General features: G+C 36.1%; 1 protein-coding gene across 2 annotated transcripts in view; it reads right to left on the reverse strand.

Annotated features, from left to right (window-relative positions):
- Positions 1-27580, reverse strand: part of LOC101896728 (retinol dehydrogenase 13) — a 340667-nt gene that overhangs the window by 91584 nt on the left and 221503 nt on the right. For both annotated transcript variants that reach the window (XM_059132169.1, XM_059132168.1), the window contains exons 2-3: positions 7463-8211; positions 1659-1722 (exon numbers count right to left, since the gene is read on the reverse strand). In XM_059132169.1, the coding sequence (XP_058988152.1) occupies positions 1659-1722; positions 7463-8204 (806 nt within the window). In that variant the 5' untranslated portion in view covers positions 8205-8211. The remainder of the gene's footprint in view (positions 1-1658; positions 1723-7462; positions 8212-27580) is intronic.

Consider the following 27580-nt stretch of genomic DNA (forward strand, 5'->3'; position numbering starts at 1 on the left):
ATCTATCTCGTTTCCTTTTGCCTGTTACAAACAAATGCACAAATACCCTGACCACCTTGTGGTGTAGGGTATAAAAAGTACTGAATAGTAATATATTTAGTATTGGGTGAAGGTGAAGTAAATTTGGAAGGTGGATTACTGATGGTATCTGCGTTAGATATTTGTAGGCGTTTGGAAGGTGTGTCTTATATTTGTAAGAAAAGTACAAAATGGCGCTAAATTTGGTATTAGAAGAAGACATAGGACTGGAATCATCTGGAATTGAAAATGGTTGATGGCGGTTTTGAAAATGCGTACCATATTTGTTCGAAAAGTACTATGTGGTACTAAATCGGGTATTGGGTAAAGAGATAGAGCTGGAATACTCAAATTTGACATAGAGGTTTCTGTTGGTATATGGAATTGAGATATGAGGGTGGTTTTGAAAATGCGTACTATAATTATTCGAAAGGTACTAAGTGGTACTAAATTATAGATTGTGTGAAGGAATCGAGCTGGAATCCCGAAATTTTATCTTTAGGTCACCGTTTAGTTTCTATGGTGGTAACCACTTTTATTTATTTGAAGGCTATGATGGCCAGAAAATTGAATAGACAAAAAATGTACAAAATAGGCAAAATTTTTAGAAATGCTTCCCGTTATACCTAATAATGATAATGGATGACGCGATATTTTGTGACTTATGTTTGCACTTATAACAACTATAATTATTCGGCATATTATTTCCAGATATAGATGACCATATGCAATTTTGAACCCTCAATATATGTTCTTCTCCAATATATATGTGGTATGTTTTAAACTGGTTAAGATTGCTTTTCTTACTATATATAAATATTTTTATTTCACTGAATTTGGGGAAAACATTTTTAATCCCCAGGAGTAAACCCCAAGTAAATTTAATATTTCAGTTTAAACAATCTCCTTTAGTACATTTGCGAAATATAAAGCAATTTGTATACATGCACTTAATTTTCATTTCATTTTGCCTTCCATTTAAAGGCCAATTGTTTTTCTTTTTTTTTTTGTCCAAATCAACTTTTATTGTTACACTTCGTTAGGCATGCAAAGATATAAATTTACAGAAAAGCGAAATCAAATCAACTATTCTACAGCACAACACGCTCGGAAACATTACAATAACATTTAAATTTCACTAAAAATTCAAGCAATTGCCTGATATTTATAAAATCCAATGCGATTTACAAAAACACACACACACACAGACACAAAAACAAGTACAAGTGGCGGAATACCATCAAAGGATTGTGTGGTTTTTGGACCACGGCAAATGCTTAACCACGACACAAAAAAAACACCCAAAAAACTAAAGCAAAAAGAAACCAAACCGAAAAATACTCATTTGAAAATACATGTCCTCAGCACCACACACAGACACACCTTATATACGTATGTATTGTATATACGTTTATAAGTCCAACTGTCCCTTCCACCTCCCACCGAACTACATGAAGTGAAATGAAATTCAAATGAAGGACAAATAGAAAGTGAATGCAGTCATTTTTTACAAAACCGACAACAAAAACAAGACTAGGACAGCAGCAACAGTACAAATGTCCTTTTATATTAAACAGTGTATACAGAATATGGAAAATATAAAACAAAAAACAACAACAACAAAGCAACCAACAACTTACCTGCGAAGGTGTGAAGTACCACGTACTAGACCGGGTGTACAGCAATTCACGGTAATGGAAGTGTCTGCAAATGAGCCAAGGCAGTCAGTCAACCAGACGCAAAGCCGGATGGGGGGGGTGCATGGCAATGGCAAATAATAGAAGAGAACGTCAGTACGCCATACACATTTGAATATGTTCAAATTTGCTAAATTTTATAATTCAATCTCATTTCTTTTGTGTTTCGAATATTTAATGAGACACAACATTAATTTGCATAAACAATGGTTAAAGTGATGGCACATTTTGGGTGAACAACAAAACTCTAGGAAAAATAAAATGGTTTTTTGTTGTGCAGCAAGCAGTATTTTAAGGTGATATGCCAAAAGTATGCTAAGTATCTTAACTACAGTGGGTTGAAATGTTCATCTATTGGAAATACTTGAATATGCGATGATAAGTCTTTAAACCCTCCACCATAGTATGCAGGGTATATTAAGTTTGTCATTCCGTTACCTCAAACTATATATTTTGGAACCCCCAACAAAGTATATATATTCTTGATCAGCATAAAATTCTATGTTGATTTAGCGATGTTCCTCTGTGGAAATCACTCTAGCTTCCGAATGAAATTAAGTAGGTTGATAAAATTTTACTCAAATTTTTATTTTGTGTGCAGGATTTTTGGTATTGAAAATGGGACATGTAGGTCCACGTTTTGGCATGGCCCCCAAATAATGGTACCTTCCTATTTTCGGTGTTTTGGTGATTTAAGCGAAAATTTCCACCGGAATTGTTTGAAATTTAGTATTTGAAGTTCGTAGTGAATACTACAGCATAAGGCAGAAAATTGTCCGTGCAGCTCCACGTCTTCGTATAGACCTAATATAACGGTATCTCCCGATATTCGGTATTTTAATGATTATAGCGACATTATTCAAATTTGGTATTTAAAGTTCTCAATGTATACTACAGCCTATGACAGAAAATTGTCTGTGCAGGTCCACGTTTTGGTAGAGCCCCTATACAACGGTACCTCACTATATTCGGTATTTTGATTACTTTATAATTGAATATTATAATGGCTTATGACAAAAGTTACCTATGCAAGTCCAAGTCATCGTATAGACCCTAATATTACGGCTACTTATTTTATTGTTAACGCATTTTATTTTTTTTTTTTGTTTGTCAAATTCGTTCCAAAATGTGGAGGGTATTCAAAGTTCGGCCGAGCATTTTTACTTGTTTTATTTAACATGGACTGAGCGTTATTTATCACAATAAAATTTAATTTATAAAATTTAATTATTTAATTTATTAATAGCAGTGGTATACACTTTCTTATTGCTATCTTGAAGGCTTATCTATAAGTCATAGCTCAGTGTCAAAAATCTATAGAATTATGGGTCATATTGACAGTTGGGTTCCTCTCAAAGTTCTATTAATTCAATTTTTGTCTGTTTGTTAGTAAGAGTCGTAGAGCGCCTAAGATTATATTCCATCCCAAGTTTTGCTTAAAAACAGCTCAATATATTCGTCAAAGACATCATTATCTGTTTATATTCTTGATTAGTAATAAATACTAAGTCGATGAACATTTATGCCTGCCAGTCGATCTACATTCGCTAATTCAGAGCTTATGATTTTGAAACTTTCGACAATAATTCTTACGAGCACGATTTTTTTGTACTACACCACACTGTGGTCAGGGTATTATGTCTCTGTACATTTGTTTGTAACATAAGGAAGGAAGCGAGTTAGACCCATAGTTCCTTTAAATGATTTGTATAGAATCACATCCTAAGTTGATTTATGCATGTCCGTTCATCCGTCCGTCCGCATTTATTGTCCGATGAAGACGAAACTTTGTACAAAACATTTGTTTGCTTCAAGGAGAAACCCTATTGAAATTGAAGACAATTGGTCAAAATTTAAATATATATCTTCGCCAGATTTGTCTTTTATTGCGCAACAAATGTGTAATATTATCCCAAAAGGGGTGGCATCTGGTACATATAACCAAATTGAGCCTTGAAATCGGTTCAGATATACCTATATCTCCCATAAATATCCTTCATCCGATCTGTAAAAATTCTTCCTCACATCCGTAATATGCACTCCGTAACAACGATATTCCGAAAAAATATCAAATATAGCTTAGAAATACCTTTGCCAAATTTTATCGAGATCGGTTCAGAGTTTATAGTGGACCAAATGATTGATATAAGTCCGAATTTAATAGACTTTGGGACATACGAAAGAATTAAGCCTGGAAGAGAGTGTACCAATCGGTTTCATCCTATTTTGTGTTTTACTCCCTCACACCTGTAAAATACTCTCCACAACAACGATATTTGGTGCCATCTATACAGAAATACCTATGAATTGATCTTTTAAGATCAGTTCAGATTTGGATATAGCTTTCTATTTTCATGCGCCTAAAGAGTGTAACATCAGCTCAAATGGGATGAATATCGGTTCAGGCACAAATACATTCCCCAAATTTTGTAGAATACGATGGAAACCTGTCATATATCAGTTACTTTGTATATATATTTATATCAGTCACATTCGGCTTTAAATCATAGTTTGTGTTTAAAGTCTCATAAATTCCTCATAAAAAGTTAATTTTTTATATATACAGGTTGAGATGAAAAAACTGCAACCAAATTCAGACTGCTGTCTTTTCTAAGCCACTCGTCCGACAGCTGTTAAAATTTATTCCAGTGACAGCTCATTATATTGTTTAAAAGCGTACAAAAGCATTTTGGTGAGAATTTTCCGGAAAAAAAAGTTATTCGTGATGGAATTCAAGCGTGATAGTGTGATTTCTTTATATTTGTCTGCAAAACCAGTGACTATCGTTAGAGCAATCCAGCATTTAAATGCGAATAAATCTTTTGTGTCTCGTACCATCGCTCGTTACCGTGATACTGGTAGCGTAGCCCGTAGTAGAGGAAGTGGACGGAAGAAAACAGCAACATCAGCAGAAATGGTACGAAAAGTAAAGAAGCGACTTGATCGAAACCCTCGTCGCAGGGGACAAAACATGGCTCGTGAGCTGAACATATCGGCAAATATTGAAAAATGAGATCGGGGTAAAGCCATTGAATTTCCAAAAAGTGTAAGAACTTACACCGCAACAGAAAGAAAATAGACTCAAAAGAGCTAAATAATTGATTCGCTTGGCCGAAAGTGTTGAACTGCCGAATTCGGGTTTCTCCGATGAGAAAACATTCGTTGTCCAGCAAACAAAATGATCGTGGTTACTTGCCAAAGATAATAGCTGAAAATGTGCACCTTCGGTTGGCTACCAGAACACAAGCGCCGGCCATGGTGAGGGTGTGGGGCGCATAACAGCCGATGGTCGCTTTCCGCTCATATTAATCGATGGCATCAGAAAAAATGCCGAATATTCTCGTGAAAATATTCTGGAGGGTGTATTAAAGCCATGGGTAAACATTTTGACCGCAGACCTTAGACATCCCAACAGGAGTCAGCACCATCGCACTCAGCATGTGCCACACAAGAATGGGTAGAAAATGAGGTTCCTCGCCTCATTTCCAACGCACAATGTCCACCAAACAAGTTTGGCACTAAAAAATGCCAAAGTGTCGATCACCAAAATACCGCAGAGCAACATTCGGGTAGCGTTTGACGGTTTCATTGGCCGTTTGAAGGCCATAATTCGTGCCAAAGGTTACCAATTCGAACAAATCTAAACTTATTCTAAATTTTGATGCTATTTCCGAAAATTTTTTTTGTCATTATAATTAAAAAAAAGTGAAAAAGCTGTAAGTTCGGCCGCGCCGAACTTTCAATACCCTCCACCATTTGGAACGAATTTGACAATTCTCAAAAACGATAAAGTCCGTTAAAAATTCTGTTAAAATCCTAAAAATACTGACTGTAGCTGTTACATTAGGGTCTATACGACGACATGGACCTGCATAGGTAACTTTTGTCATAAGCCATTACACTATTCAAATGCGAAACTTAAAAAAAATCGGTGAATAATGTTGCTAAAATCATCAAAATACCGAATATTTTCTGTCATAGGCTGTAGTATTCATTTAAAATTTTGAATACCAAATTTGAAAAAAATCCGATGAATAATGTCGCAAAAATCATCCAAATACTGAATATCGGTAGGTACCGTTATTTGGGGGCTATACCAAAACGTGGACCTACATGGCCAATTTTTAATACCAAAAGTCCTGCAGACATAATATACATTTGAGTTAAATTTTATCAATCTACTTCAATTCGTTCGGAAGCTAGAGTGATTTCCACAGACGGATAGACGGGCGGACATCGCTAAGTCGACATAGAATTTTATGCTGATCAAGAATATATATACTTTGTGGGGTCTAAAATGTATATTTCGAGGTGGTACAAACGGAATGACAAACCTAATATACCCTCCATACTATGGTGGAGGCTATAAAAATGTGAAAATTATGGCGTTTGACTTTTTTGCCATTTTTTTTTACATCACCCTGTATATAAACTGTGTTTTTTTAAGCTAGATAGAACTTTAAATTGTAAAAAGTAACACAAAAAATTAAATTTTTGATGAAACTTTTTTTTATTTGTTTCAGTATACTCTGACAATTCATCGTGAATAGACTCACGCTTGAACAACGCTACGAAATTATCCAAATTTACTTTGAAAATCAGGCTTTAGAGCAGTTGGCAAATGGCCCATTGATTTATCGCAAAATTGTGTTCAGCGATGAGGCGTATTTTTGGCTTAACGGGTTTGTTAATAAGCCAAATTGCCGCATATGGAGTGAGACCAATCCACAAGAGACCCTACAGACTCCATTACATCCAGAAAAATGCACCGTATGATGCGGTTTTCACGCTGGTGGCATTATCGGACCTTATTTCTTCAAAAATGAGGACGCAGCTCGCGTTACGGTCAATGGAGATCGTTACCGCACCATGATCAATGATTTTTTGTTTAAAAATATGGATGACATTGATCCGGAGGAGATGTGGTTTCAACAGGACTTGAAATCAAAATGTGGCGATGAGTTGATTTCGAGAAGTGGGTCTGTCAATGTCTCTCAAATCTCGATTATTTCCTGTGGGGCTACGAGAAGTCACTGGTTTATGCTGATAAACCAGCAACAATTGATGACTTGGAGGTCAGCATTGTTCGTGTTATTCGTGACATACGGCCAGCAGTGCTCGAAAAAGTGGCCAAAAATTGGACGTCCGGAATACACTTTGTCTAGAACAGCCGCGGTGCCCATATGCCCGAAATCATCTTCAAATGTTAATGTCACGTTTTGATCTTTCGAATAATAAAAAAAATTGATTAAAATTTAATTTTTGTGTTATTTTTTACAATTTCAAATTCTATCGGGCGTTGAGAAATGTTGTTAATACCGGGAGGTTCGGTTATTTAAGGGGTATAGGGAGCGAGAGCCCATGTAGACAGTAGTATGGTAAAAATAAAATATGGCTAGGCCAGTTGCTTATGAGTTGCTGCAGAAATTATCTGATTATTGGGCATGAGGTTCTGCCAATATTTATCGCAGATAATCGCAAAAGCGACTTCTTTTGCTGCATTGAAGCAATATTTCCGACATGCCTTCTTTGTATAGAATACTAAACTATAACAATGGATCATGAAACTACTTAACACCATAACTTTTTTAAATTTTTTATTTCTTCACAATCGACATTTTCAATTTTGAGACCCAATAACTTGTCAACACTGTGAATTCCGCCGTTACACCACAGTGTGCATTTAAATATTCGAAACATCAAAAGAAAACAGCATGCACATCAAACACTTACTTACACACACTTACCTTTCAATTCCTTTGCCATCCATCGTGTTGCCAACAGCACGGCCAACTTGGAATGGGAGAAGGCATCACGTGCATGGAATTTAGTCGCCCATGTACCCACATTCAATGGATCATCAAAATCCATTTTGGCCGAGACATGGGAATGTGCCGATACATTTATTATGCGTCCATTTGGAGATTTCTTCAGGTGCGGCAGCAGCAAATGTGACAGTAAAAACGGAGCCATATAATTGACTTGTAGATGCTGTTCGAAACCGTCTGTGGTATTGGTTTTTACCGGATCGAAAATGATGCCGGCATTGTTGATGAGTATATCGATGCGTTCGAATTCGGCCATTATTTTGCGTGCGAACCGTTGGACATTGTCAAAGGAACGTAAATCTAAGTAACGAGCTTCGACAAAGAACATATTACCACCATCCGTATCGGCATCGTTTCCATTACCATTAGTAGCTCCGGTGTCATTATTAACGCTGGATGATGACGACGACGGCGGGTCCTTTGTGCCGTCATTTGTTGCAGCAGCCTTTTGTGTATCCTTCAATACCTGACAGCTAAGTTCACGTTTTATAATTGCAGCTGCCTTTTCAGCAGCTTCCATGTTGCGACATGCCAATATGACGTGGCCTCCGCGACCAGCCAATGCTTTGGCAATTTCGAAACCTATTCCCGTATTGGCGCCTGTGACAATTACAATTTGATCTCTGATTTGATTGTCATTGGGGCAGCGTTGACCGCTCATTATGGCTCTGTAAGTAATGAAAGAACAACAAAATGCTGGTATTAGAAAACCACTCAAATGGCAGGTACTCCATTGTTATGGGTAACAGTCCCTCCCCATCCCTCTTCTGCCGAGTGCTGACCGACCAACTGCTGGCCGATGCCGGGCGTTTGATTCTGTATTCGACAAATCAGAACAATCACAGCATAATTACACTCCGTGTTATCCTTGTGGATATTTGAACAATGCCAGGTGGCAATCACGCGGCATGTTTGCTTTCAACACATTTGATTGGAAATTGGAAAGATTTTCCTCCGTGTCGCCAAGGAGGAAGAGAATTAATGGCGCTGTTCAAAATTGACGCTGTTGAAGAAATGTTTTTGGCAAATCAATGGAGAAAGTGAAATTTCGTATTAAAGGTAATGTGCAACAATAAATGACGTTAATGTAACACTAACAAAAAAATTGGTTCTTTCAAAGTCATTTATTTGTTGAATTGAAAGCAAGACTTACATTTTGAAAGAAATATAAAAAGTTATTGATTTTGAAATTAAAGATTTGATGTTTGTTTAAGTGGTATGGATTAGAGAAATACCTGGTTGCTTTTATTGTAGACTGAATGTTATAATAAATGTGCATTTTCGATTTATTCGTGAGATATTAATAAAAGCTTGAGGATATCCCATTTGGCACATTCGGCCGAATTAGATGCTTTTATATTTATTTTTTAGAGGGTTACAAAATTAATTATATCGTATATATTTCTCTTCCATCTTATAAGTATCAAAATACAAGCAAATGAACAGAATGTTCACACAAAAAAAAAACAGTAAAGAAAGCCTTAAAGTCGGGCGGGGCCGACTTTATGATACCCTACACCACTTTGCTAATTTAGTAAAGCTCCGCATAACAATTAAATGTTGTCATGGGAGAATTCAATCACACACGCTATAATTATAATTATAATTTAAAGTTCGAAGGACTAAATATCGGATAAAAATATATATGGGAGCTATATCCAAATCGGAACCGATCTCAATAAAATTTGGCAAAGATATTTATTAGCTGTATTTGATATATTTCCCTGAATATCGTTGTTACGGAGTACATATTACGGCTGTGGGTAATAAATATAACAAATCGGATGAACAGTATATATGGGATATATGGTATATATGCTATAGCTATATCTGAACCGATCTGAACCAAATTTGACATTCAATTCGGTTTTAAGTGCCAAATTTCATTCCATTTGGGCAAATATTAGACGTTTGGTGCACAATAAAAGGTAAATCGGACGAAGTTATATATGGGAGCTATATCCAAATCTGAACCGATCTCGATAAAATTTAGCAAATGTATTTCTGAGCTGTATTTGATATATTTCCCCAAATATTGTTGTTACAGAGTGCATATTACGGCTGCGGAGGACAAAAATAACAAATCTGATGAACAATATATATGGGAGCTATAGCTATATCTGAACCGATTTCGATCAAATTTGGAATACTTATTTTTAGGTCCAATGTGATCGTACGTGCAAAATTCCATACTATTCGGACTGATATTACACGTTTGGTGCAGAATAAAAGGCAAATCGGTCGAAGATATCTCCAATTTCAATAGGGTTCGTCCTTGGGCCCAACAAATGATTTGTGTAAAATTTCATTTGGATAGGGCAACAAATGCGAACTGTACTTTGTTTACAAAAATACATGGGCATACGGACGGACATACGGACCTGCATAAATCGACTTAAAATGTTATTCTATGCAGATCATCAAAAGGAACTATGGGTCTAACTCGTTTCCTTTTGCCTGTTACAAACAAATGCACAAAGACATAATACCCTGACCACCTTGTGGTGTATGGTATAAAAAACAAAAATTAATAATAATATTAAATCTATGTGTGTATATCTCCATAATACGAATTAAACGTTGTAATTTCTTTTGTAAAACTTGCAATTATTCATCGGAGTTCCCATCAAGTACATATAATCCGTCGGTTCATTTTGCCGTCAAGATATATTTTGCAATTTTCAAAACAAATGAATAAAACTTCACATTTTTAAACCCTAGGTCTCCTTGGACCAATTTCAGGTCATTTGGATTCGATCTAGGGTGGTCCGTCCGTCTGTCTCTCTGGCTGGTGCGCATTATAACTCTCGAAAGGAGTATCTGACTTGATCCAAACTTGATACATCACAAAATCGTTCTCAAACTTAGATTGAGGTCGGAAATGGGCAAAATGTTCCACTACCCCATAAACATTTTCAATGAAAATAATTTACATTATAGATACACGGGGTGGGATGAAAAAAAAACAGCAATCAATTTCAGACTGTTGTCATTTCCAAACTACTCGTCCGACAGCTGTTAAAACTTTTCCAGTGGCAGCTCATTATATTGTTTACAAGCGTACAAAAGCATTTTGGTGATAATTTTCCGGAAATAATGTTATTCGTGATTGAATTCAAGTGTGATAGTGTGATTTCTTTATATTTGGCTGGAAAACCACAATAGGCTATCGTTAGAGAACTCCAGCATTTAAATGTAAATAAATCGTTTGTGTCTCGTACCATCGCTCGTTACTCTCATACTAGTAGCGTAGCCCGACGTCAAGGAAGTGGACGGAAGAAAACAGCAACATCAGCAGAAATGGTTCGAAAAGTAAAGAAGCGACTTGATCGAAACCCGCGTCGCAGTGGCCGAAAAATGGCTCGTGAGCTGAACATATTGCTATATTCCATTCGGCAAATATTGAAAAATAAGCTCGGGGTAAAACCATTGAAATTCCAAAAAGGTGCAAGAACTTACACCAAAACGGAAAGCAAATAGACTCAAAAGAGCTAAAGAGTTGCTTCGCTTGGCCGAAAGTGGTGAACCGCCGAATTTGGTTTTCTCCGATGAGAAAACATTCGTTCGTTGTCCAGCAGTTTGTAAACAAACAAAATGATAGTGTTTACTTGCCAAAGAGGTCAGTTGAAAATATGCACCCCCGGTTGGCCACCAGAACTCAAGCGCTGGCAATGGTAATGGTGTGAGCCGCCGTAACAGACGATGGTCGCCCTCCGTCCGTATTTATCGACCGCGGCATCAAAATAAATACCGAATATTATCGCGAAAATATTCTGGAGGGTATTAAAGCCTTGGGCACGTAAACATTTTGGCCGCAAACATTGGACATTCAAACAGGACTCAGCACCATCGCACTCAGCACGCTCCACCCAAGAATGGTTACAAAATGAGGTTTCCCGCTTCATTTCCAGCGCACATGGCCACTAAAATCTCCGGATACCAATCCGTTGGACTTTTGTGTCTGGAGTATTTTGGAAAGCAAGGTTGGTACAAAAAATACCAAAGTGTTGATCACCTTAAGCAAGCGCTGCACCGGGAATGGGCCAAAATTTCGTAGAGCAACATTCGGGCAGCATGTGACGGTTTCATTGGCCGTTTGAAGGCCATAATTCGTGCAAAAGGTGATCAATTTGAATAAATCTATACTTATTCTAAAATTTGATGCTATTTCAGACATTTTTGCTTTCATTCAATAAAATTTGAAAAAAAGAAGATTTATGGCGTTTGACTTTGTTGCAGTTTTTTATCTCAGCCTGTATAAATGATGGTTTTGTGCAAACTTTGCAAATTCCAATATTTTTGTCAGTGCTAGGTCAGGTGCAAAAATGCACAATATCAACCCGGCCCATCAAGTACCACCCACAAAAAGGTTCAAAATTTGGAATTATTATAACTTTTATAAAATGTAAAATAAAACAATTTTTACACATCCCAATACTAGCGAAAGATCTGGTGTGAAAATGGTATAAATGGGTAACATTTTAAAAAACCAAAATGCTAATAAATTGGGAAATTAGCATATGATTCCTTCCAAACTTCGTATATTCCAATATTTATACTAACCCAAGATCTAGTGTGAAGATGGGATATATCGGTCTAAACCTTCTGGTAGGCCCCTCCACCCCACTTTTAGGCTTCAATTCGTATTTTTTAAAGCCTAATAAATCACAGATCTGACTTATGCAAGCGGCACAATTTTGATTATAAGTAATGACTCCATTATAATGACTCCAATTTTGATTATAAGTAATGACTCCATGACTAAATAGAAATTATGAATAACATCTATAATAGCCCCATGTGAAAATTCAGCTCAATTTTCGGTATTGTAAAAAGCTTAACATTTTCATTCAAATGAGCTATAATTTGGAATTTGTATTTCCAACGTTTAAAATCCCGTACTACGTGGTATTTAGTTTTGTCCACCTCATACTTGAATGCAGAATGTTGTCAGAAAAGCTAAAAAATTACTCTTTTGCTCCGATTACCGTAAGATGGGCATTATTTTTTTGTCATTTAAATGGTGCGTTGGGGATCCAATAAACACACATTTTTCAGCATAGTATAATTCAATGACGATTAAACAAATATTCGGTCCCGCGTTACTTTCTAATTTCCTATTTGTTCATGTTTCTGCCACAGTTTCCGACTGAATGAGTCCCAGATTGAAATTTCGGAGTTTGCTTCATATAGACGTACATCCCAAATCTACGTTCCCAACCAATATTCTCTTGGGAGTTACAAATTCAATAGAATACCAAACTTTCTTTTTTGACCACACATTGGTTGGGAAAGTGAACTTGGGGGTATACTAATGTGGAGACTATACTTAAGGTAGCCTCAAGACAAAGATGGGCCCTTTTCCGAAAACTAAAAAAATTTATGAGAAGTGGTTTTCTTCCCCCTTAAAAACAAAGATGTCAAAATGGAAGAAGTGGCCAAGACCCCGAAAATACCTTAAATCATATGATGGTGAAATCAAAACGTGTAAAAACGATTTTTGTAAGGATGGTTTCTTCTTAAATTATCAACATAAGCCAAAATTAGTACGAAAAATATGGTTAAAATGTAGAATATTCTTGAAATCGAGTTGTTCCGTTATCGGGGATTATGACCCATATTATGACCTTCCAAAGCGGTAAAAGGTATATTGAATATTTAGGAAGAATTTCTGGAAGGAATTCGCTCTACTATTTTGCGTCCTTTATAGTCGGTATTTCACTGATTGCAGTCCCAATGTGTTTAGCATTTTGAGTTCTCATTGGACGAACTATTGTTATATGAAAGAAGCAGGTCCACTTTTTGAAATGAACCGCATAACGCGGTCCTAGAATTTTATACATGAAAGATCGCCATTTCGTATTGCGCACTCATTTCATTTTTAATATTATTCATTCAGAATTGAAAACAATAAGAAATGTACTCTTCAACATAGAAAAAAGAAAGAATTGAAAAAAGATAAAGAATCTTCAACTGGTTCGCTGATTTTTTACGGCAAATTTTAAAAGGTCCTTACGAAGTTTGTCGGTAGAATGTACTATTATTTTGAAATTCGATTCCATTGAAAAATTGTCGATTTTTCCCGATTTTAGAATTTTCATATATTATTCTCTTCTGAAATTAGATTATTCTTATTACCCAATAAATACATAAAATCTATAAATAACAGTTTTATCCGTTGTCACTTTCTACTACCAAAAAACAACTACATATCATATTAGAATTCCAAAAAAAAAAAAAAAAAAAAAAAAAAAAAAAAAACACTACAAATGTACATTCGAAAATAGTAAGTCAAAATGGAAAAAAATATGCAATATAAAACATTACTATTGTACATTTTAAAATTCAAAATGAAAATGTTCAAATTTCACATTTTAAGCGATTTTTTTAGATTTTATTCTTTTCTGCTAAGAGGCAATTCCGAATTTGTCTGAATCGTTAAAATCAGACCGGCGGTCTTTATGTTATAAGCGTAGTAATTAACACAACTTTTTTTTTTACATATAGGGAGATAGATTTAAAAGTAGGCGCGTTCCTTAGCCCTTAAATAAATACATAGGGTTGGATGGGTTTATATATATATATATATATATATATATATATATATATATATATATATATATATATATATATATGTTTTATCCGATTTGGTGTTTAAATCCCTCGCAAGCGTAATATGAACTCCACAAGAATGATATTTGGCACCGGTCATCAGATACAGCTCGGGAATACCTTTTCATCGTGATCGGTTCATATCTTTATGTAGCTTCGATATACACCTTTGTCCGATTTTGCAGTTATAGTTCACCATTTACGTATGTAATATCAGCCCAAATTGGATAGATTTTTTCATATTCAACCGAATTTTTCCAGTCGATGACGCTCGGTCCGGTATATTTATTGCTCCAATAAATATTTTTTAATATAAACCTGCATTATACATCAATTGAATTTGCTACTAGAGGTACAAAAGTCTCCGTCAAATTTGTTGAAAAATGATTCAGAGGTGGATTTGGTTGTGCCTACTCTAAAACCATGATAAGCATTCAAATAAGGTTCATAGTTAGTATGACCTACTTCACATAAATTCCCAATGTAAACATTTTTTGCTACGGGAGCTCTATTAAATACGCATAGTGGTATTGGATATCATATTTTCGGCTCCGACCAACTTTCCTTACTGTTTTTTTTTTTTAATGCGATAAAAAAGATTTGATGAATATTTTCTCAAAATTATTTTTTTTTTATCTGCTTAATTATGGAAAATAGCTTCACTCAAACGGAAGGCCATGCAGTAGCAGTAGCATTATCGATTGGGTGCAGCTGGTTTTACGAGCGATGTTCTTAACACTTATTTTTGATGGCAGCCCACAAATAATAGTCCAACAGTGCCAAATCGAAGCTCCGAGTCAGCTCTCTGTCGGTGACAATTCGAAAATGGTGCGCAGGTGGCATTAGTGCCGGCCTGCTGAAATCAAATGTTGTCAATACTTTACTCCTCAACTTTTGTGCGGCGTTTCTGTACCCAAAATGCGGTTTATAACAAAATTAACGTTGCCCCCTTCTTCCAAAATCCGTAATCAATATTCGCACATATTCTGCAACATGGTTTTCAAAGCAATGTCGCAATATTTCCCAGCATTATTTCTAGGAAGGATAGAAATCAGATATGAGCTAAGTGTTACCATTCACGAAATAAGCACTAGTTGAAAAAAATGTTAAAGGGTTTATCATGTACAAACCTTGCTTTATATAGGCGCAGACTGTTCCAAATTAACATTTAACATTTCTGGTATCGACTTTTTATACCCTACAACACTATATGTTGCGGGGTATTATAAGTTTGATTGGGCCAAAAATTATGTAACACCTCGAAATATTGGTTTCCCACATTGGAAAGTATATATGGATCTTCCTATCTCGCCGACCTGAGTCGATCTAGCTATGTATGTCCGTCCGTCCTTCTGTCCGTCTGTCCATGTTAATTTGTAATCACTCTACAGGTCGCAATTATGGTCCGATCTTGACGAAAGTGAAAATGGAGGTGGGTTTCGGGTCAGAATAGAAACCTATTTCTTTTGGAGATGATCGCATAATATTTTGGGATTGAAATGGACCAAATACTGAAAATTTTCCTGATTTTGCAGTTGCTATACAGTCGCAGTTATAGACCAATCGACGCGGACATTAGCATGGGGCTAGAACTTCGGGCTGGGCAGAAGTTTTCAAATTTTGATGGTCATCGGGTAATATCTAGTGGGTGAAATAGACCATAGCATTTGTGTTAAATAAAAGTCAAATTTTTCATTAAACCGCGAATATTTTTAATCCCAGCGAAATCACAAATAGATGAAGAGGTCAATTCTGACCGTTACGTAGATGCCGATTGTAGATATATCTGATATATATCGGGAAATATATACAATGTAAATATACAATGGAAGGGGATGTTAGCTAGAATGCATATATCTCAAGAATGGCTTTACCGATTTTGACAAATTTTGTCGATTCAGAATGCCTTCTTGGCATAAGAGAATAAAATCTACAAAAATCGCATAAAAATAAGTCAAAAATGATGCTAATATAGATTTTGTAGTATTTTGCGACATTTTTTTCATATTTTTTATCGCTTGCGATTTTTTCAATTTGACTTCTAATATTAAGGTTTACATTTTGTAATATTTACCCACCTTACAACAAAGGTTTGGGATATTATATACAGATTGCAACTATCGTCCGATCCTCACGAAAAGGGTAGGGTTTGGCTCAGAAGGGCTAGGCCTATTGTTTTCAAAGATGTCGGCAATATATTTAGGGGTTGAAATGAACCAACAACTAAAAATGTTCCTTATTTTGCAGCTGTTATAAAGGTCACAAATGGAAATCGATGAACACGAAATCTCGCATGAAGTTAGAGTTTAGGGCAGCTGGTAAAATGGACCACTACTTTTGTCTGAAAAATACCAACATAACTCACAGGCGATAACCGAAATAGACAAAATGCGAACTTCTGCCTTTTTTTGCTGATTTCGTTGACGAATATAGCCAAATATCGTAGACAAGAAGATAGTATGGAAGAGTCTAAATTTGGAGATACAGAGGGGCTTCTTGGTTTTGGAGATGATCGCAAAATACGACGGAGTGCGTAAATATTGGGCAAATGTCCCTGGTCAAAATGCTAAGGGTAATATCTGGGCAGTGCTTCGTCACATAATTTCAAAAGCGAAATCTTCCAAAATGGATTTGGACATAAGGGGGCTTCTAACATATTGTAGTGTTGTAGGGTATCACAAGGTCGGCCCCGCACGACTATAGCCTTACTTTCTTGTTTCTTTCTGTAGAGGTTGGAAATGACGCAGTTTCTTCTTGTCAAATATCGGCGACTGGGTAGTTAAAATTATTGGAAATCCCTTTGATACAACCAAATTAGACAAATTAGCTTTGATTACTATTTTATAAATAATTATGTAATACACGTATCCTCCAGGAAATAGCTAAAATTAACGTAAATCTGTGAGATATTTCAAAACATTGTATTAAATATTTCAAAATTCAGACATAAATGATGCGGATGATTATAATTTTTGTTAACCTATATCTAAACTATGACGCATGCTTAGATCGCCAGTAGGAAAACCATGAAATTTACGACGGATTTCCAATAAATAGAGCAATTCAATTGAAAGTCACACATACATTTGCTCTTGCCTTCAAATGAATGCCATTAAAGTTATTTTATTAACTGTGCTGGTGTTGTTGCTGTTGCCATGCTCCAGCATAATCCTTCTCTTCGTTGCGTTCGACCCATTCAGAAGAAGCGTAAAATTGTTAATTTGTTTACGCATTAGCAACTGGCATGTTCGCTTGCAAGCGAATGCATTCAATGCCGATTGTGGTTATTTCAACTCTTGTCCACGTTCTAAATGGGTGTGTGTGTGCGTGTTCAATGATTTGAAAGTTGAATGCTACTGACAATGATGCTGCAGAGATGACAATTTGGAAGGGTAACTCAAATTGCGTTAGTTTGAGGTTGAGTGGAACAGTATCCTTTCATGCAAGTGTATGTTGGTCCTTCGGGAAGATGTCAGTGCAAATTTATTATTTTCGTTGACAGCGTCAATTTTTGTTTGTCCATATCTCGGTGTGAAATCTCTACTGGCTAACCATTCCACTTCACTTGTTCAATCAATTTACCTCAGGATTTGGTAATGGCCGGTACTAACGGCAAATTGGATTGAATGTTCAGCCTTCAGTCGTCGTGTAATAAGTTTTAAACAATCAATGGACTCTGTCATGTAACGATTGTAACGCTACGGTAGTTGTTTAGCGAATTGAATTTGTGGGCATTTATATGAGATATGCGACAGTCAAACGGTAAAATGTTTTGTACTCTATTATTCCTTGTAGTATGAAATTCAAAAAATTCCACTTTATCTCACACCTCGCAATTACATTGGCCTATATGCGATATTAAAAGATCTTGCAGGATTTTGTTACAAAAAAGCAAGTTAAAAAGTACCTTTCGGTTTTTCCGACGCATCTATAACCTCAGCCAATGTTTGATTACTAAAATATACCTTGACTTTTGTAATTATTATTGAAATTTTAGGCCCTCTATGGAGAAGGTGACGAAGGAATGGACCATTATTGCCAATTTCGTATCGGACCTAAATAAATATGATATAAATATTGTGATGTGCCTGGTTATGACTATATCGACTACTTCCTTCACTTTATATAAAATAGGTGTAAGCAAGTGTGAATGGAATCAGATGTTAATTTCGCGTTTTATGAGCTTCATGGGTATTCAAAATTTTGAACCTTCGTGTGTTACTAGAAATAATAGGATGTGTGAAATATGAAGAGAGCCGGATGATTGCTTTGGATTTTATAATCGTTTTGGTTATTCAAAACGTTGACCCTTTGTGGGGGTAGTATCAAAAGGATTGGATTGGTTAATAAAAATATTGTGATGTGTGTACAGGGTGAGAAAAAAAAAACTGAAACAAAGTCAAATGCCAAAATTTTAATTTTTTTTAATTTTATTGAATGAAAGCAAAAAAATGTCGGAAACAGCATCAAATTTTAGAATAAGTATAGATTTGTTCGAATTGGTCTCCTTTGGTACGAATTGGTCTCCTTTGCCCGAATGTTGCTCTGTGGTATTTTGGCCCATTCCCGGCGAAGCGCTTGCTTGAGGTGATCGACACATTGGTATTTTTAGTGCCAACCTTGCTTTAAAAAATACTCCAGGCACAATAGTCCAACGGATTGGTATCCCGAGATTTTGGTGGCCATTGTGCACTGGAAATGAAACGAGGAAGCTCAGTTTTTAACCATTCTTGGGTGGCACGCGCTGAGTGCGAGCTGAGTCATGTTGAAATGTCCAAGGTCTTCGGCCAAAATGTTTGCGTGTCCAAGGCTTTAATACACCCTCCAGAATATTTTTACGATAACATTCGGCATTTATTGTGAAGCCACGGTCGATTAATACGAGCGGAGAGCGAACATCGGCTGTTATGACGGCGCTAGAGTTCTGGTGGCCAACCGAAGGTGCGCATTTTCAGTTGACCTCTTTAGAAAGTTTAGCTCTTTTGAGTCTAATTTCTTTCTGTTGCAGTGTAAGTTCTTGCAATTTTGAAATTTCAATGGCTTTACCCCGAGCTCATTTTTAAATAATGGCCGGATATATATGTTCAGCTCACGAGCCATTTTTCGGCCACTGCGACGAGGGTTTCGATCAAGTCGATTCTCTACTTTTCGAACCATTTCTGCTGATGTTACGATACCAGAATCACGGTAACAAGCGATGGAACGAGAGACAAAAGATTTATTCACATTTAAATGCTGGAGGGCTCTAACGATAGCCACTTGTGGTTTTCCAGTCAAATATATGGAAATCACACTATCACGCTTGAATTCCATCACGAATACATTTTTACCTGTAAAATTCTCACCAAAATGCTTTTGTACGCTCCTAAACAATGTAATGAGCTGTCACTGGAATAGATGTCGAACGAGTGGCTTAGAAATGACAGCAGTCTGAATTCAGTTACAGTTTGTTCGTCTTACCCTGTAATTGACCACAATCGTACTCTTACCTCACATTTTATAAGAGATATAATTATTCAAAATTTTGAGACTTTTTGGGGGAGGTACTTGATGGTTATATTGTCCCCTCCTTGCGTCTGGTCTAGCACTTATGCAAAGATAAGGATTTGCATAATTAGAGCCAAATCGGATTATCTTTTCTCTTTCTGTGCATTAAAATATTTTTTTGAAAATTTCGACCTGTTGTGGGGGATGTACCAGAAGTAGTGGACCGGTATTGCCCATCTCCGAACTCAATCTTAGTTTGATAAAAATATTATGATGTATTAAGTTTGGATCAACTCGGATACTCTCTGCGAGAGCTATCGTGCACATCAGGCAGACAGACAGGCGGTAGGACGGACATCGCTACACCGATTGTCCTGAGACGCATTTGGTTCAAAGAGACCTAGAATCTAAAACTGTTTTTCGATTAGACACGTTTATGCCGTATCAAATTATATATACCCTCTCAAACCATATGGGTGAGGGTATAATTAGCTCCAAAAATGCAGTTTTGCTGCCGTTTAGTACCAATTTCAAAAGCCAAGCTTTATCCCTTGCCTGCGCACCAACAGCAATGAAATAATGTAAAGTAGATTATATAGCCCGCAACATAATTTGCGATGAAATGTAAAATGACTCATATAGACCTCAACATAATTTGCGAAAATAGACAGAGTTCTAGTCCCCAGTGGACAAATCATATTCTACGAAGAATGCGTAATGATACATGTTTTCGAAACTGTTGTATTTGTATTTATTTTTGTATATGGTTACTGTCAATATTTTTCAGAAATTGTCTCTATTGTCGAACATCCCGCACTCACGCACGCACGCATACACACTCACAATCAATGTTGCTGTCCCATTTCCGTTTCCATGTTTTTGCGGTAGAACACGCGGCTCGTTATACAGCATCGACAGAATTCATTCAATGTGATGGAATCCGCCGGCATATCTGCCATGCGATGCGTTTAATTCGCTATACGCGTGTTGAGGACATTCATGTTTTCTGCTTCGTTGCCAAAGTGCCATTTCAGTATTTTGTTGTTGTTGTTGCTGTAGCTGTTGTTGTTATTTATTTTTGTATTTTTTTCTGTTTTCGTCGTTATTCTATGAAACACAATTAATTGTTAACAACAACCTGCATTAAGGAGGGCATGTAGTTGTGCGTGTAAGTGTAACATTTGCCTGGCTGGGGTCAGTATTGTTCCTGTTGTTGTTTTTGTTGTTCCTGTAACATAATTGACACTTGAAAAATTATTTAAATTGAATCGTTGCGTTTTGCGGTGGATTAAATTGATTTTTATTTTAATTTAATTAATGTCAATCCAGTGACGACAGTGGTCAGAATGTCAACGTTGTGCGAGTGTATTTGTGTCTGTGTGTGTATGTCCTTGTAATAATGTTATTATTTTCAATCACAATAAAAACTCAATAATATAATAAAAAGAGCTCATCAGATTTATCAGAGTTGAAGAAAAGTCCAGAAGCCATTTTATACACCGTAGTATGGAAGGTATATTAAGTTAGGCATAAGTTCGACCAGGCCGACCTTTGAATACCCTCCACCACTCGGAACAAATTTGGAAATTTTCAAAAAAAAAAAAAATAATAATAAAAATCCGTTAAAATCTTAAAAATGCCGAATGTAACTGTTATATTAGGGCCTAATCGCTGAATAATGTAGTTAAAATTATCAAAATACCGAGGGACATACTATAATATGGGGGTTATACGAAGACGTGGGCCTGCACAGACAATTTTCTGTCATAGACTGTAGTATCCATTACGAACTTCAAATGCCAAATTTGAAATGATTCCGATGAATAATGTCGCTATAATCATCAAAATACCGAATATAAGTAGGTACGGTTACATGGGGACTAAACGAAGACGTGGATCTGCACAGACAATTTTCTGCCTTAGGCTGTAGTATCCATTACAAACTTCAAATACCAAATTTGAAACAATTCCGGTGGAAAATGTCGCTAAAATTATGAAAATACCGAATATAGGGAGGTATCGTTATATGGTGGCTACAGGGAAGAAAATTTCACTCCCCGGCCAAAGGCCGACTACTTACAAAAATTATGAAATTTAGGTGCAGGGCATACCCAGAGGAGAAAATCTCAATCGTTTTGGGCATACCCATTATTATATGGATTATGTCCGCACCTTTCTGGGTATTATTACCAAAGACTTTCTCCTCTGGTAAGTAGTGCCACAGCAAATGGTCATTTAACCACCCCCGCTATGGAGCTTTTGGTCGAAAAAAGGTCATAATCCCAATTGCAATTATGGGTAGGGATTACGTCTGAGCGCCGCTTTTTTATTTTCCATTTTAAAAAAATGTGAAAAAGGGGGTGGAGGAAATATATATTATCAATTTAGCCATTTGTGTCCGTCTGTCCATTTTTATACCTTTGTAAATTTGTTTGTAACAGGAAAAAGGAAACGAGATAGACCCATAGCTCCTTTTGATGATCTGCATAGAATCACTTTCTGAGTTGATTTATGCATGTCAGTCCGTCTGTCCATGTATTCTTGTGAACAAAATGCAAGTCGCATTTATTACCCGATTGAGATGAAATTTGCCAAACAACGTTTGTTTGGCCCAAGGACGAATCCTATTGAAATTGGAGATAATCGGTAAAAATTTAGATAAAGCTCTTATATATATCTTCGTCCGAATTGCCTTTTATTGTGCACCAAACGTGTAATATCAGCCCAAATAGTATGGAATTTTGCACATACAACCAAATAAGTATGCCAAATTTTATCGAAATCGGTTCAGATATAGCTATAGCTCCGATATATATTGTTCATCCGATTTGTTGTATTTGTTACCCACTGCACTCCGTAACAACGATATTCAGGAAAATATATCAAATGCAGCTCAGAAATATCTTTGCCAAATTTTATCGAGATCGGTTCAGATTTGGATATAGTTCTCATATATATTTTTATCCGATTTCAAATTAATTTCGCACCAAATGTGCAATACAATTCCGAATTTAAAAGATACAAATGCTTCGGCATATTTAGTCCTTTGAATTTTAAATTATAATTATAATCATAGCGTGTATGATTGAATTCTCCCATAAAAACTTTAAATTAGCAAAGTGGTATAGGGTATCATAAAATCGACCCCGCCCGACTTTAGGACTTTCCTAATTTCACTAAATTTTGCATTGATTCAGGATTAGGGTCAGAATAAAAACCTTTAGCATTAAAATGGACAAACAATAGATTTTCTGGTTTTTTATTTGCGCCTAATTTTGCGTGGAGTTAGAAATTAGAACAGCGAAGAAACGCACCTGTTGGGATCGACACAGTTTATGAAATGGACCCTACCTTTTGTATGAAAAACCGGGCTCAGCTGACATGATATAAAACGAATAAAGTACCCAGCGCGGTTCAACACAAAGGGTGTACATAAATAAATGTTGTACCAAGTCTTAAACATTTACAAAGATCCATCCATTCTATCCTATTGGACATTTACTAGTTGCTTTATCTGAAGGTTTAAGAGATACAGAATGTTATTTTGGAAAATTTATAAAATAATTTACTAACTCACCTGCACTCAAAGAAGATTACTCAGATGTCCTACAGTTTTTCCACGTTAAAAAATTATAATTTCAAAATAAGGAAAACATTTCTACTCTACTATTTAAATCTACTTGTTACGCTTGTCACATCGACCATTTATTGCCAACCACTTTAACAGCTTTCATATTCGGAATAGATGTTTTATTTAAATTAAAGTACTTCAATTATAATTTTCTCATTTGAAAATTATTCACGTTCGCTGTGAATATTCTCTTTTTCTCTGTCGTTCCTTTTTTCCACATTGCTTTGTATTCTAAGGTTGCATACAACTTATGACTAGGTTGACGCCGAAGCTAAAGTATTCTCCTGCTCCGAGTACCCATCTCAAGCATTGTCTGTGCCAGTTGGTATTGGCATTGCCAATAATTGGTTTACTTATTTTCTGTTCGTTATTCTCATCTCACGTATTGAAAAAATTCCACCATTATATCAAAAGAAAAGTGAACTTCAATTATTGAATGTTGGTTTTTTTTTTTGGTTTTTTTTTATATTTCATTTCAGGTTTTTTTTTTGCACCCGCAACCTTACAAAACGAGACAACAACCTGAAACTGGAAATTGTCAAGGAAGCTGCGGAATCATCAGATCCACCGCCGTTGCCACCACCACAAGAAGATAAACTCTTCATTGGTGGGTATGAACAAACTTTTTTATTGTCACTTTTCTGTTTTCCGCGCTACATTAAACTTGCGGTGTACATTTTCGTCTTCTCTGCACTTCTTGTTTTGTGGAAATTTATTTAAAACGAAATCAAAAGCCATTTGCATATTTAAATTAAAAAAGTAAAAGCAGAGAAGTGATGTGAAAAGAGGCGAAGAAGAAGAAGTAGAAGAAAAAAAAAAAAAAAAAATGGGTAAGGATAAGAAGATGAATTACAAAGAGTTTGGATGAACACTTTGTTTCGTGAAAAGTTTCCTTCGAGGAAATGTACAAAGATTTATAGGAAAATGAAAAGAGTGAGACTTGCAGAGTTTGAGGGTAGACGACTGTGTGACACTTTAAGTCAGACACATTAAAGTGATGTCATTCCGTCGCATAAAATGTGACACGGCCAATATTTAAATCACAATACATCAGACTTAATTTAAACGAGCAATAATGTTAATTACTTTCAGGTTTTATGTGGTTTTATTATGAATTTATGTTTATTAATTTCTCCAAAAATGCCCCCCATAATCGAAAATTTGACAAATATATACAGCTGATAAGTACATACTCTAGCTTCCGAATGAAATGAAGTAAGTTGATAAAAATTTGCTCAAATGCGTATTATGTCTGCAAGACTTTTCGTATTTAAAATGGGCCATGTATGTCGACGTCTTCGTATAGCCCCCGTATAACAGTACCTCCCGATATTCGGTACTTTGATGATTTTTGCGACATTATTTACCGGAATTATTTCAAAATTGGTATTTGAAGTTCGTAATGGATACTACAGCCTATGGCAGAAAATTGTCTGTGTAGGTCCACGTTTTATAACCCCAATGGTACCTCCCTATATTCCGTATTTTGATGATTTTAGCTACATTATAAACAGATTTTTTCCAAGTTTCCCATTTGAATATTGTAATAGCTTATGATCGTATAGACCCTAATATACGGCTACTTTCGGTATTTTTAAGATTTTAACGGATTTTATTTTTTTGAAAATTGCCAAAATTGTACCAAATGGTGGAGGGTATTCAAAGTTCGGCCCGGCTGAACTTACAGCTTTATTACTTGTTTTTACTAAATTGTTATTCTTTTTTGACATGCAAGTCGCATTTATTATCCAATTGAGATGAAATTTTGCAGACAACATTTATTTGGCCCTAGGATGAACCCTATTAAAATTGTTAATAATAGGATCAGATTTAGATATAGCTCCCAAATATCTTCAAACTATTTCGGTTTTTTTGTGAACCAAATGGCCAAAATAAGTCCTAATGACCTGAATTTTGGTACAACCTACCAAATTATATATCGATATAGCTACAACTCACATATATATGTTTCATTCGATTTGGAGTTTCAAATCCCTCACATTCGTATCATGCACTGCAGAATAATGATATTTGATACCGGATATCAGATAATGCTCGAAAATACCTCTGTAAAATTTTATCGAGATCGGTTCAGATTGGGATATAGCTCCGATACCTTTATCCGATATCAGGTTTATTGTGCACCAAATGGCTAATATCAGCCCAAATGTGTAGAATTATGGCAATTAATACTGAACTCATGCTAGAAACTAGTGCTTCAAATTTTGTGTAAATCGGTTCAGATATAGTTATTGCTCACATATATATGTTCGATTTGGGGTTTTAAGCCCCTCACATTCGTAATGTGCACTCCAGAAGAATGATATTTGGTACCGGACATCATACCTCTGAAAATTTTATCGAGTTCGTTTCAGATTGGGATATATCGCCAATATATATGTTTTATCCGATTTGGGGTTTGAAGTCCCTCACACGAATAATATGCAATTCCACAACAATGATCTTTGGTACCAGATATCAGATACAGCTATAAAATAAGTGTATCAAAATTTTCCAGATCGGTTTAGATTTGGATATAACTCCCACATATATCTTTAACCGATTTCGGATTAATTGTGCACCAAATAGCCAATATCAGTCCATATTACCAAGCGAATTCAGTCTAGAAGCAAGTACATAAAATTTGAAGAAAATCGGTTCAGATATAGCTATAGCTCCCATATATATGTCTCATCCGATTTTGGTTATTAAGACGTAGCCCGTCAGTGGTGTAACGTTATTCCATTATTTTCTGCTTGAAAACGAAACTTTGGATGGTATATTAAGTTTGTCATTCCGTTTGTAACTCCTCGAAATACTCATGTCAGACCCAACAAGGTATATATATATTTTTGATCAGCGTAAAATTCTGAGACGATTTAGCCCTGTCCGTCCTTCTGTCCGTCTGTTGTAATCACGCTACAGTCTAAACGAATTAAGATAGGAAGCTAAAATTTTGCACAGACCTCTCTTTTGTCTGCAGGCAGGTCAAGTTCCAAGATGGGCATCGGTCCACGATATCGTATAGCCCCCATATAACGGTACCCTCCCATATTCGGAATTTTGAAGATATTAGCCACATTTTTCAATGGAATTGTCTGAAAATTCACACAAGTAGTTCCTTGTGAATACTTTACCCCCTGAGAGAAAATTGTCTATATAGGTCCACGAAATCGTATATCCTCCATATAGCGGTACCCCCGATATTCGGTATTTTGATAACTTTACCCACCTTTTCAACGGAATTGTCTGAAAATCCACACAAGGAGTTCCTTGTGGGTACTATATACCTCGACAGAGAATTATGTGTACAGGTCTACGATATCGTATAGCCCCCATATAACGGTACCCCCCGGTATTCGGTATTTTGATGATTTTACCCACATTTTTCAACGGAATTGTCTGAAAATCCACATAAGGAGTTCCTTGTGGGTACTTTATACCTCGGCAGAGAATTATCTATATAGGTCCACGATATCGTATAGCCCCCATATAGGTCCACGATATCGTATAGCCCCCAACGGTACCCTCGATATTCGGTATTTTGATGATTTTAACCACATTTTTCAACGGAAATTGTACACAAGGGGTTTTTTGTGAGCACTTTACCCCCGACAGAGAATTCTTTATACGGGTTTATGATATTGTATAGCACCCATATAACGGTACACCCGATATTCGGTATTTTGATGATTTTGGACACATTTTCAAATCGTATTGTCTAAAAATCCACACAAGGAGTTCTTTGTGAGCACTTTACCTTCTGAAAGGGAATTGTCTATATAGGTCCGTAATATCGTATATCCCCCATATAACGAAACCCCCCGATATTCAGTAGTTTGATGATTTTAGCCACTTTTTCCAATGGAATTATCTGAAAATCCACACAAGGAGTTGCTTGTGAGTACTTTACACCCAGACATAGATTTGTCTTAATAGGTCCACAATATCATATATACCCCCATATATCGGCACCTTCTTTCTGCTCTTACGCATATATATCTATTGGCAGAATATGCACCATTGTTTTTAGAAGCTACAAGTTGTCATTGCCCCTTTCACCCCGATGCATGTGGGTTGTTTTCGTTCCGACTGTTGGTCAGCAAGCTCCTTATAAGAGTATAGGTTTATTATGCTGGTGTACACCAATAACAACATTTTGGGTTTAAGGCCCCAAGGGCTCCCAAATATTTTGCGACATGCGTTGTGTGCAACAATTGCTTTGTAAGCAAAAATTATAAAGTGGGGAATAATTTATAAATTTCGGTAGTTGTGATTTTTCATTGGTTTTATATAACTATTTCCAT

Source organism: Musca domestica, unplaced genomic scaffold (assembly GCF_030504385.1).
Source record: "Musca domestica strain aabys unplaced genomic scaffold, Musca_domestica.polishedcontigs.V.1.1 112, whole genome shotgun sequence".
Taxonomy (NCBI): domain Eukaryota; kingdom Metazoa; phylum Arthropoda; class Insecta; order Diptera; family Muscidae; genus Musca; species Musca domestica.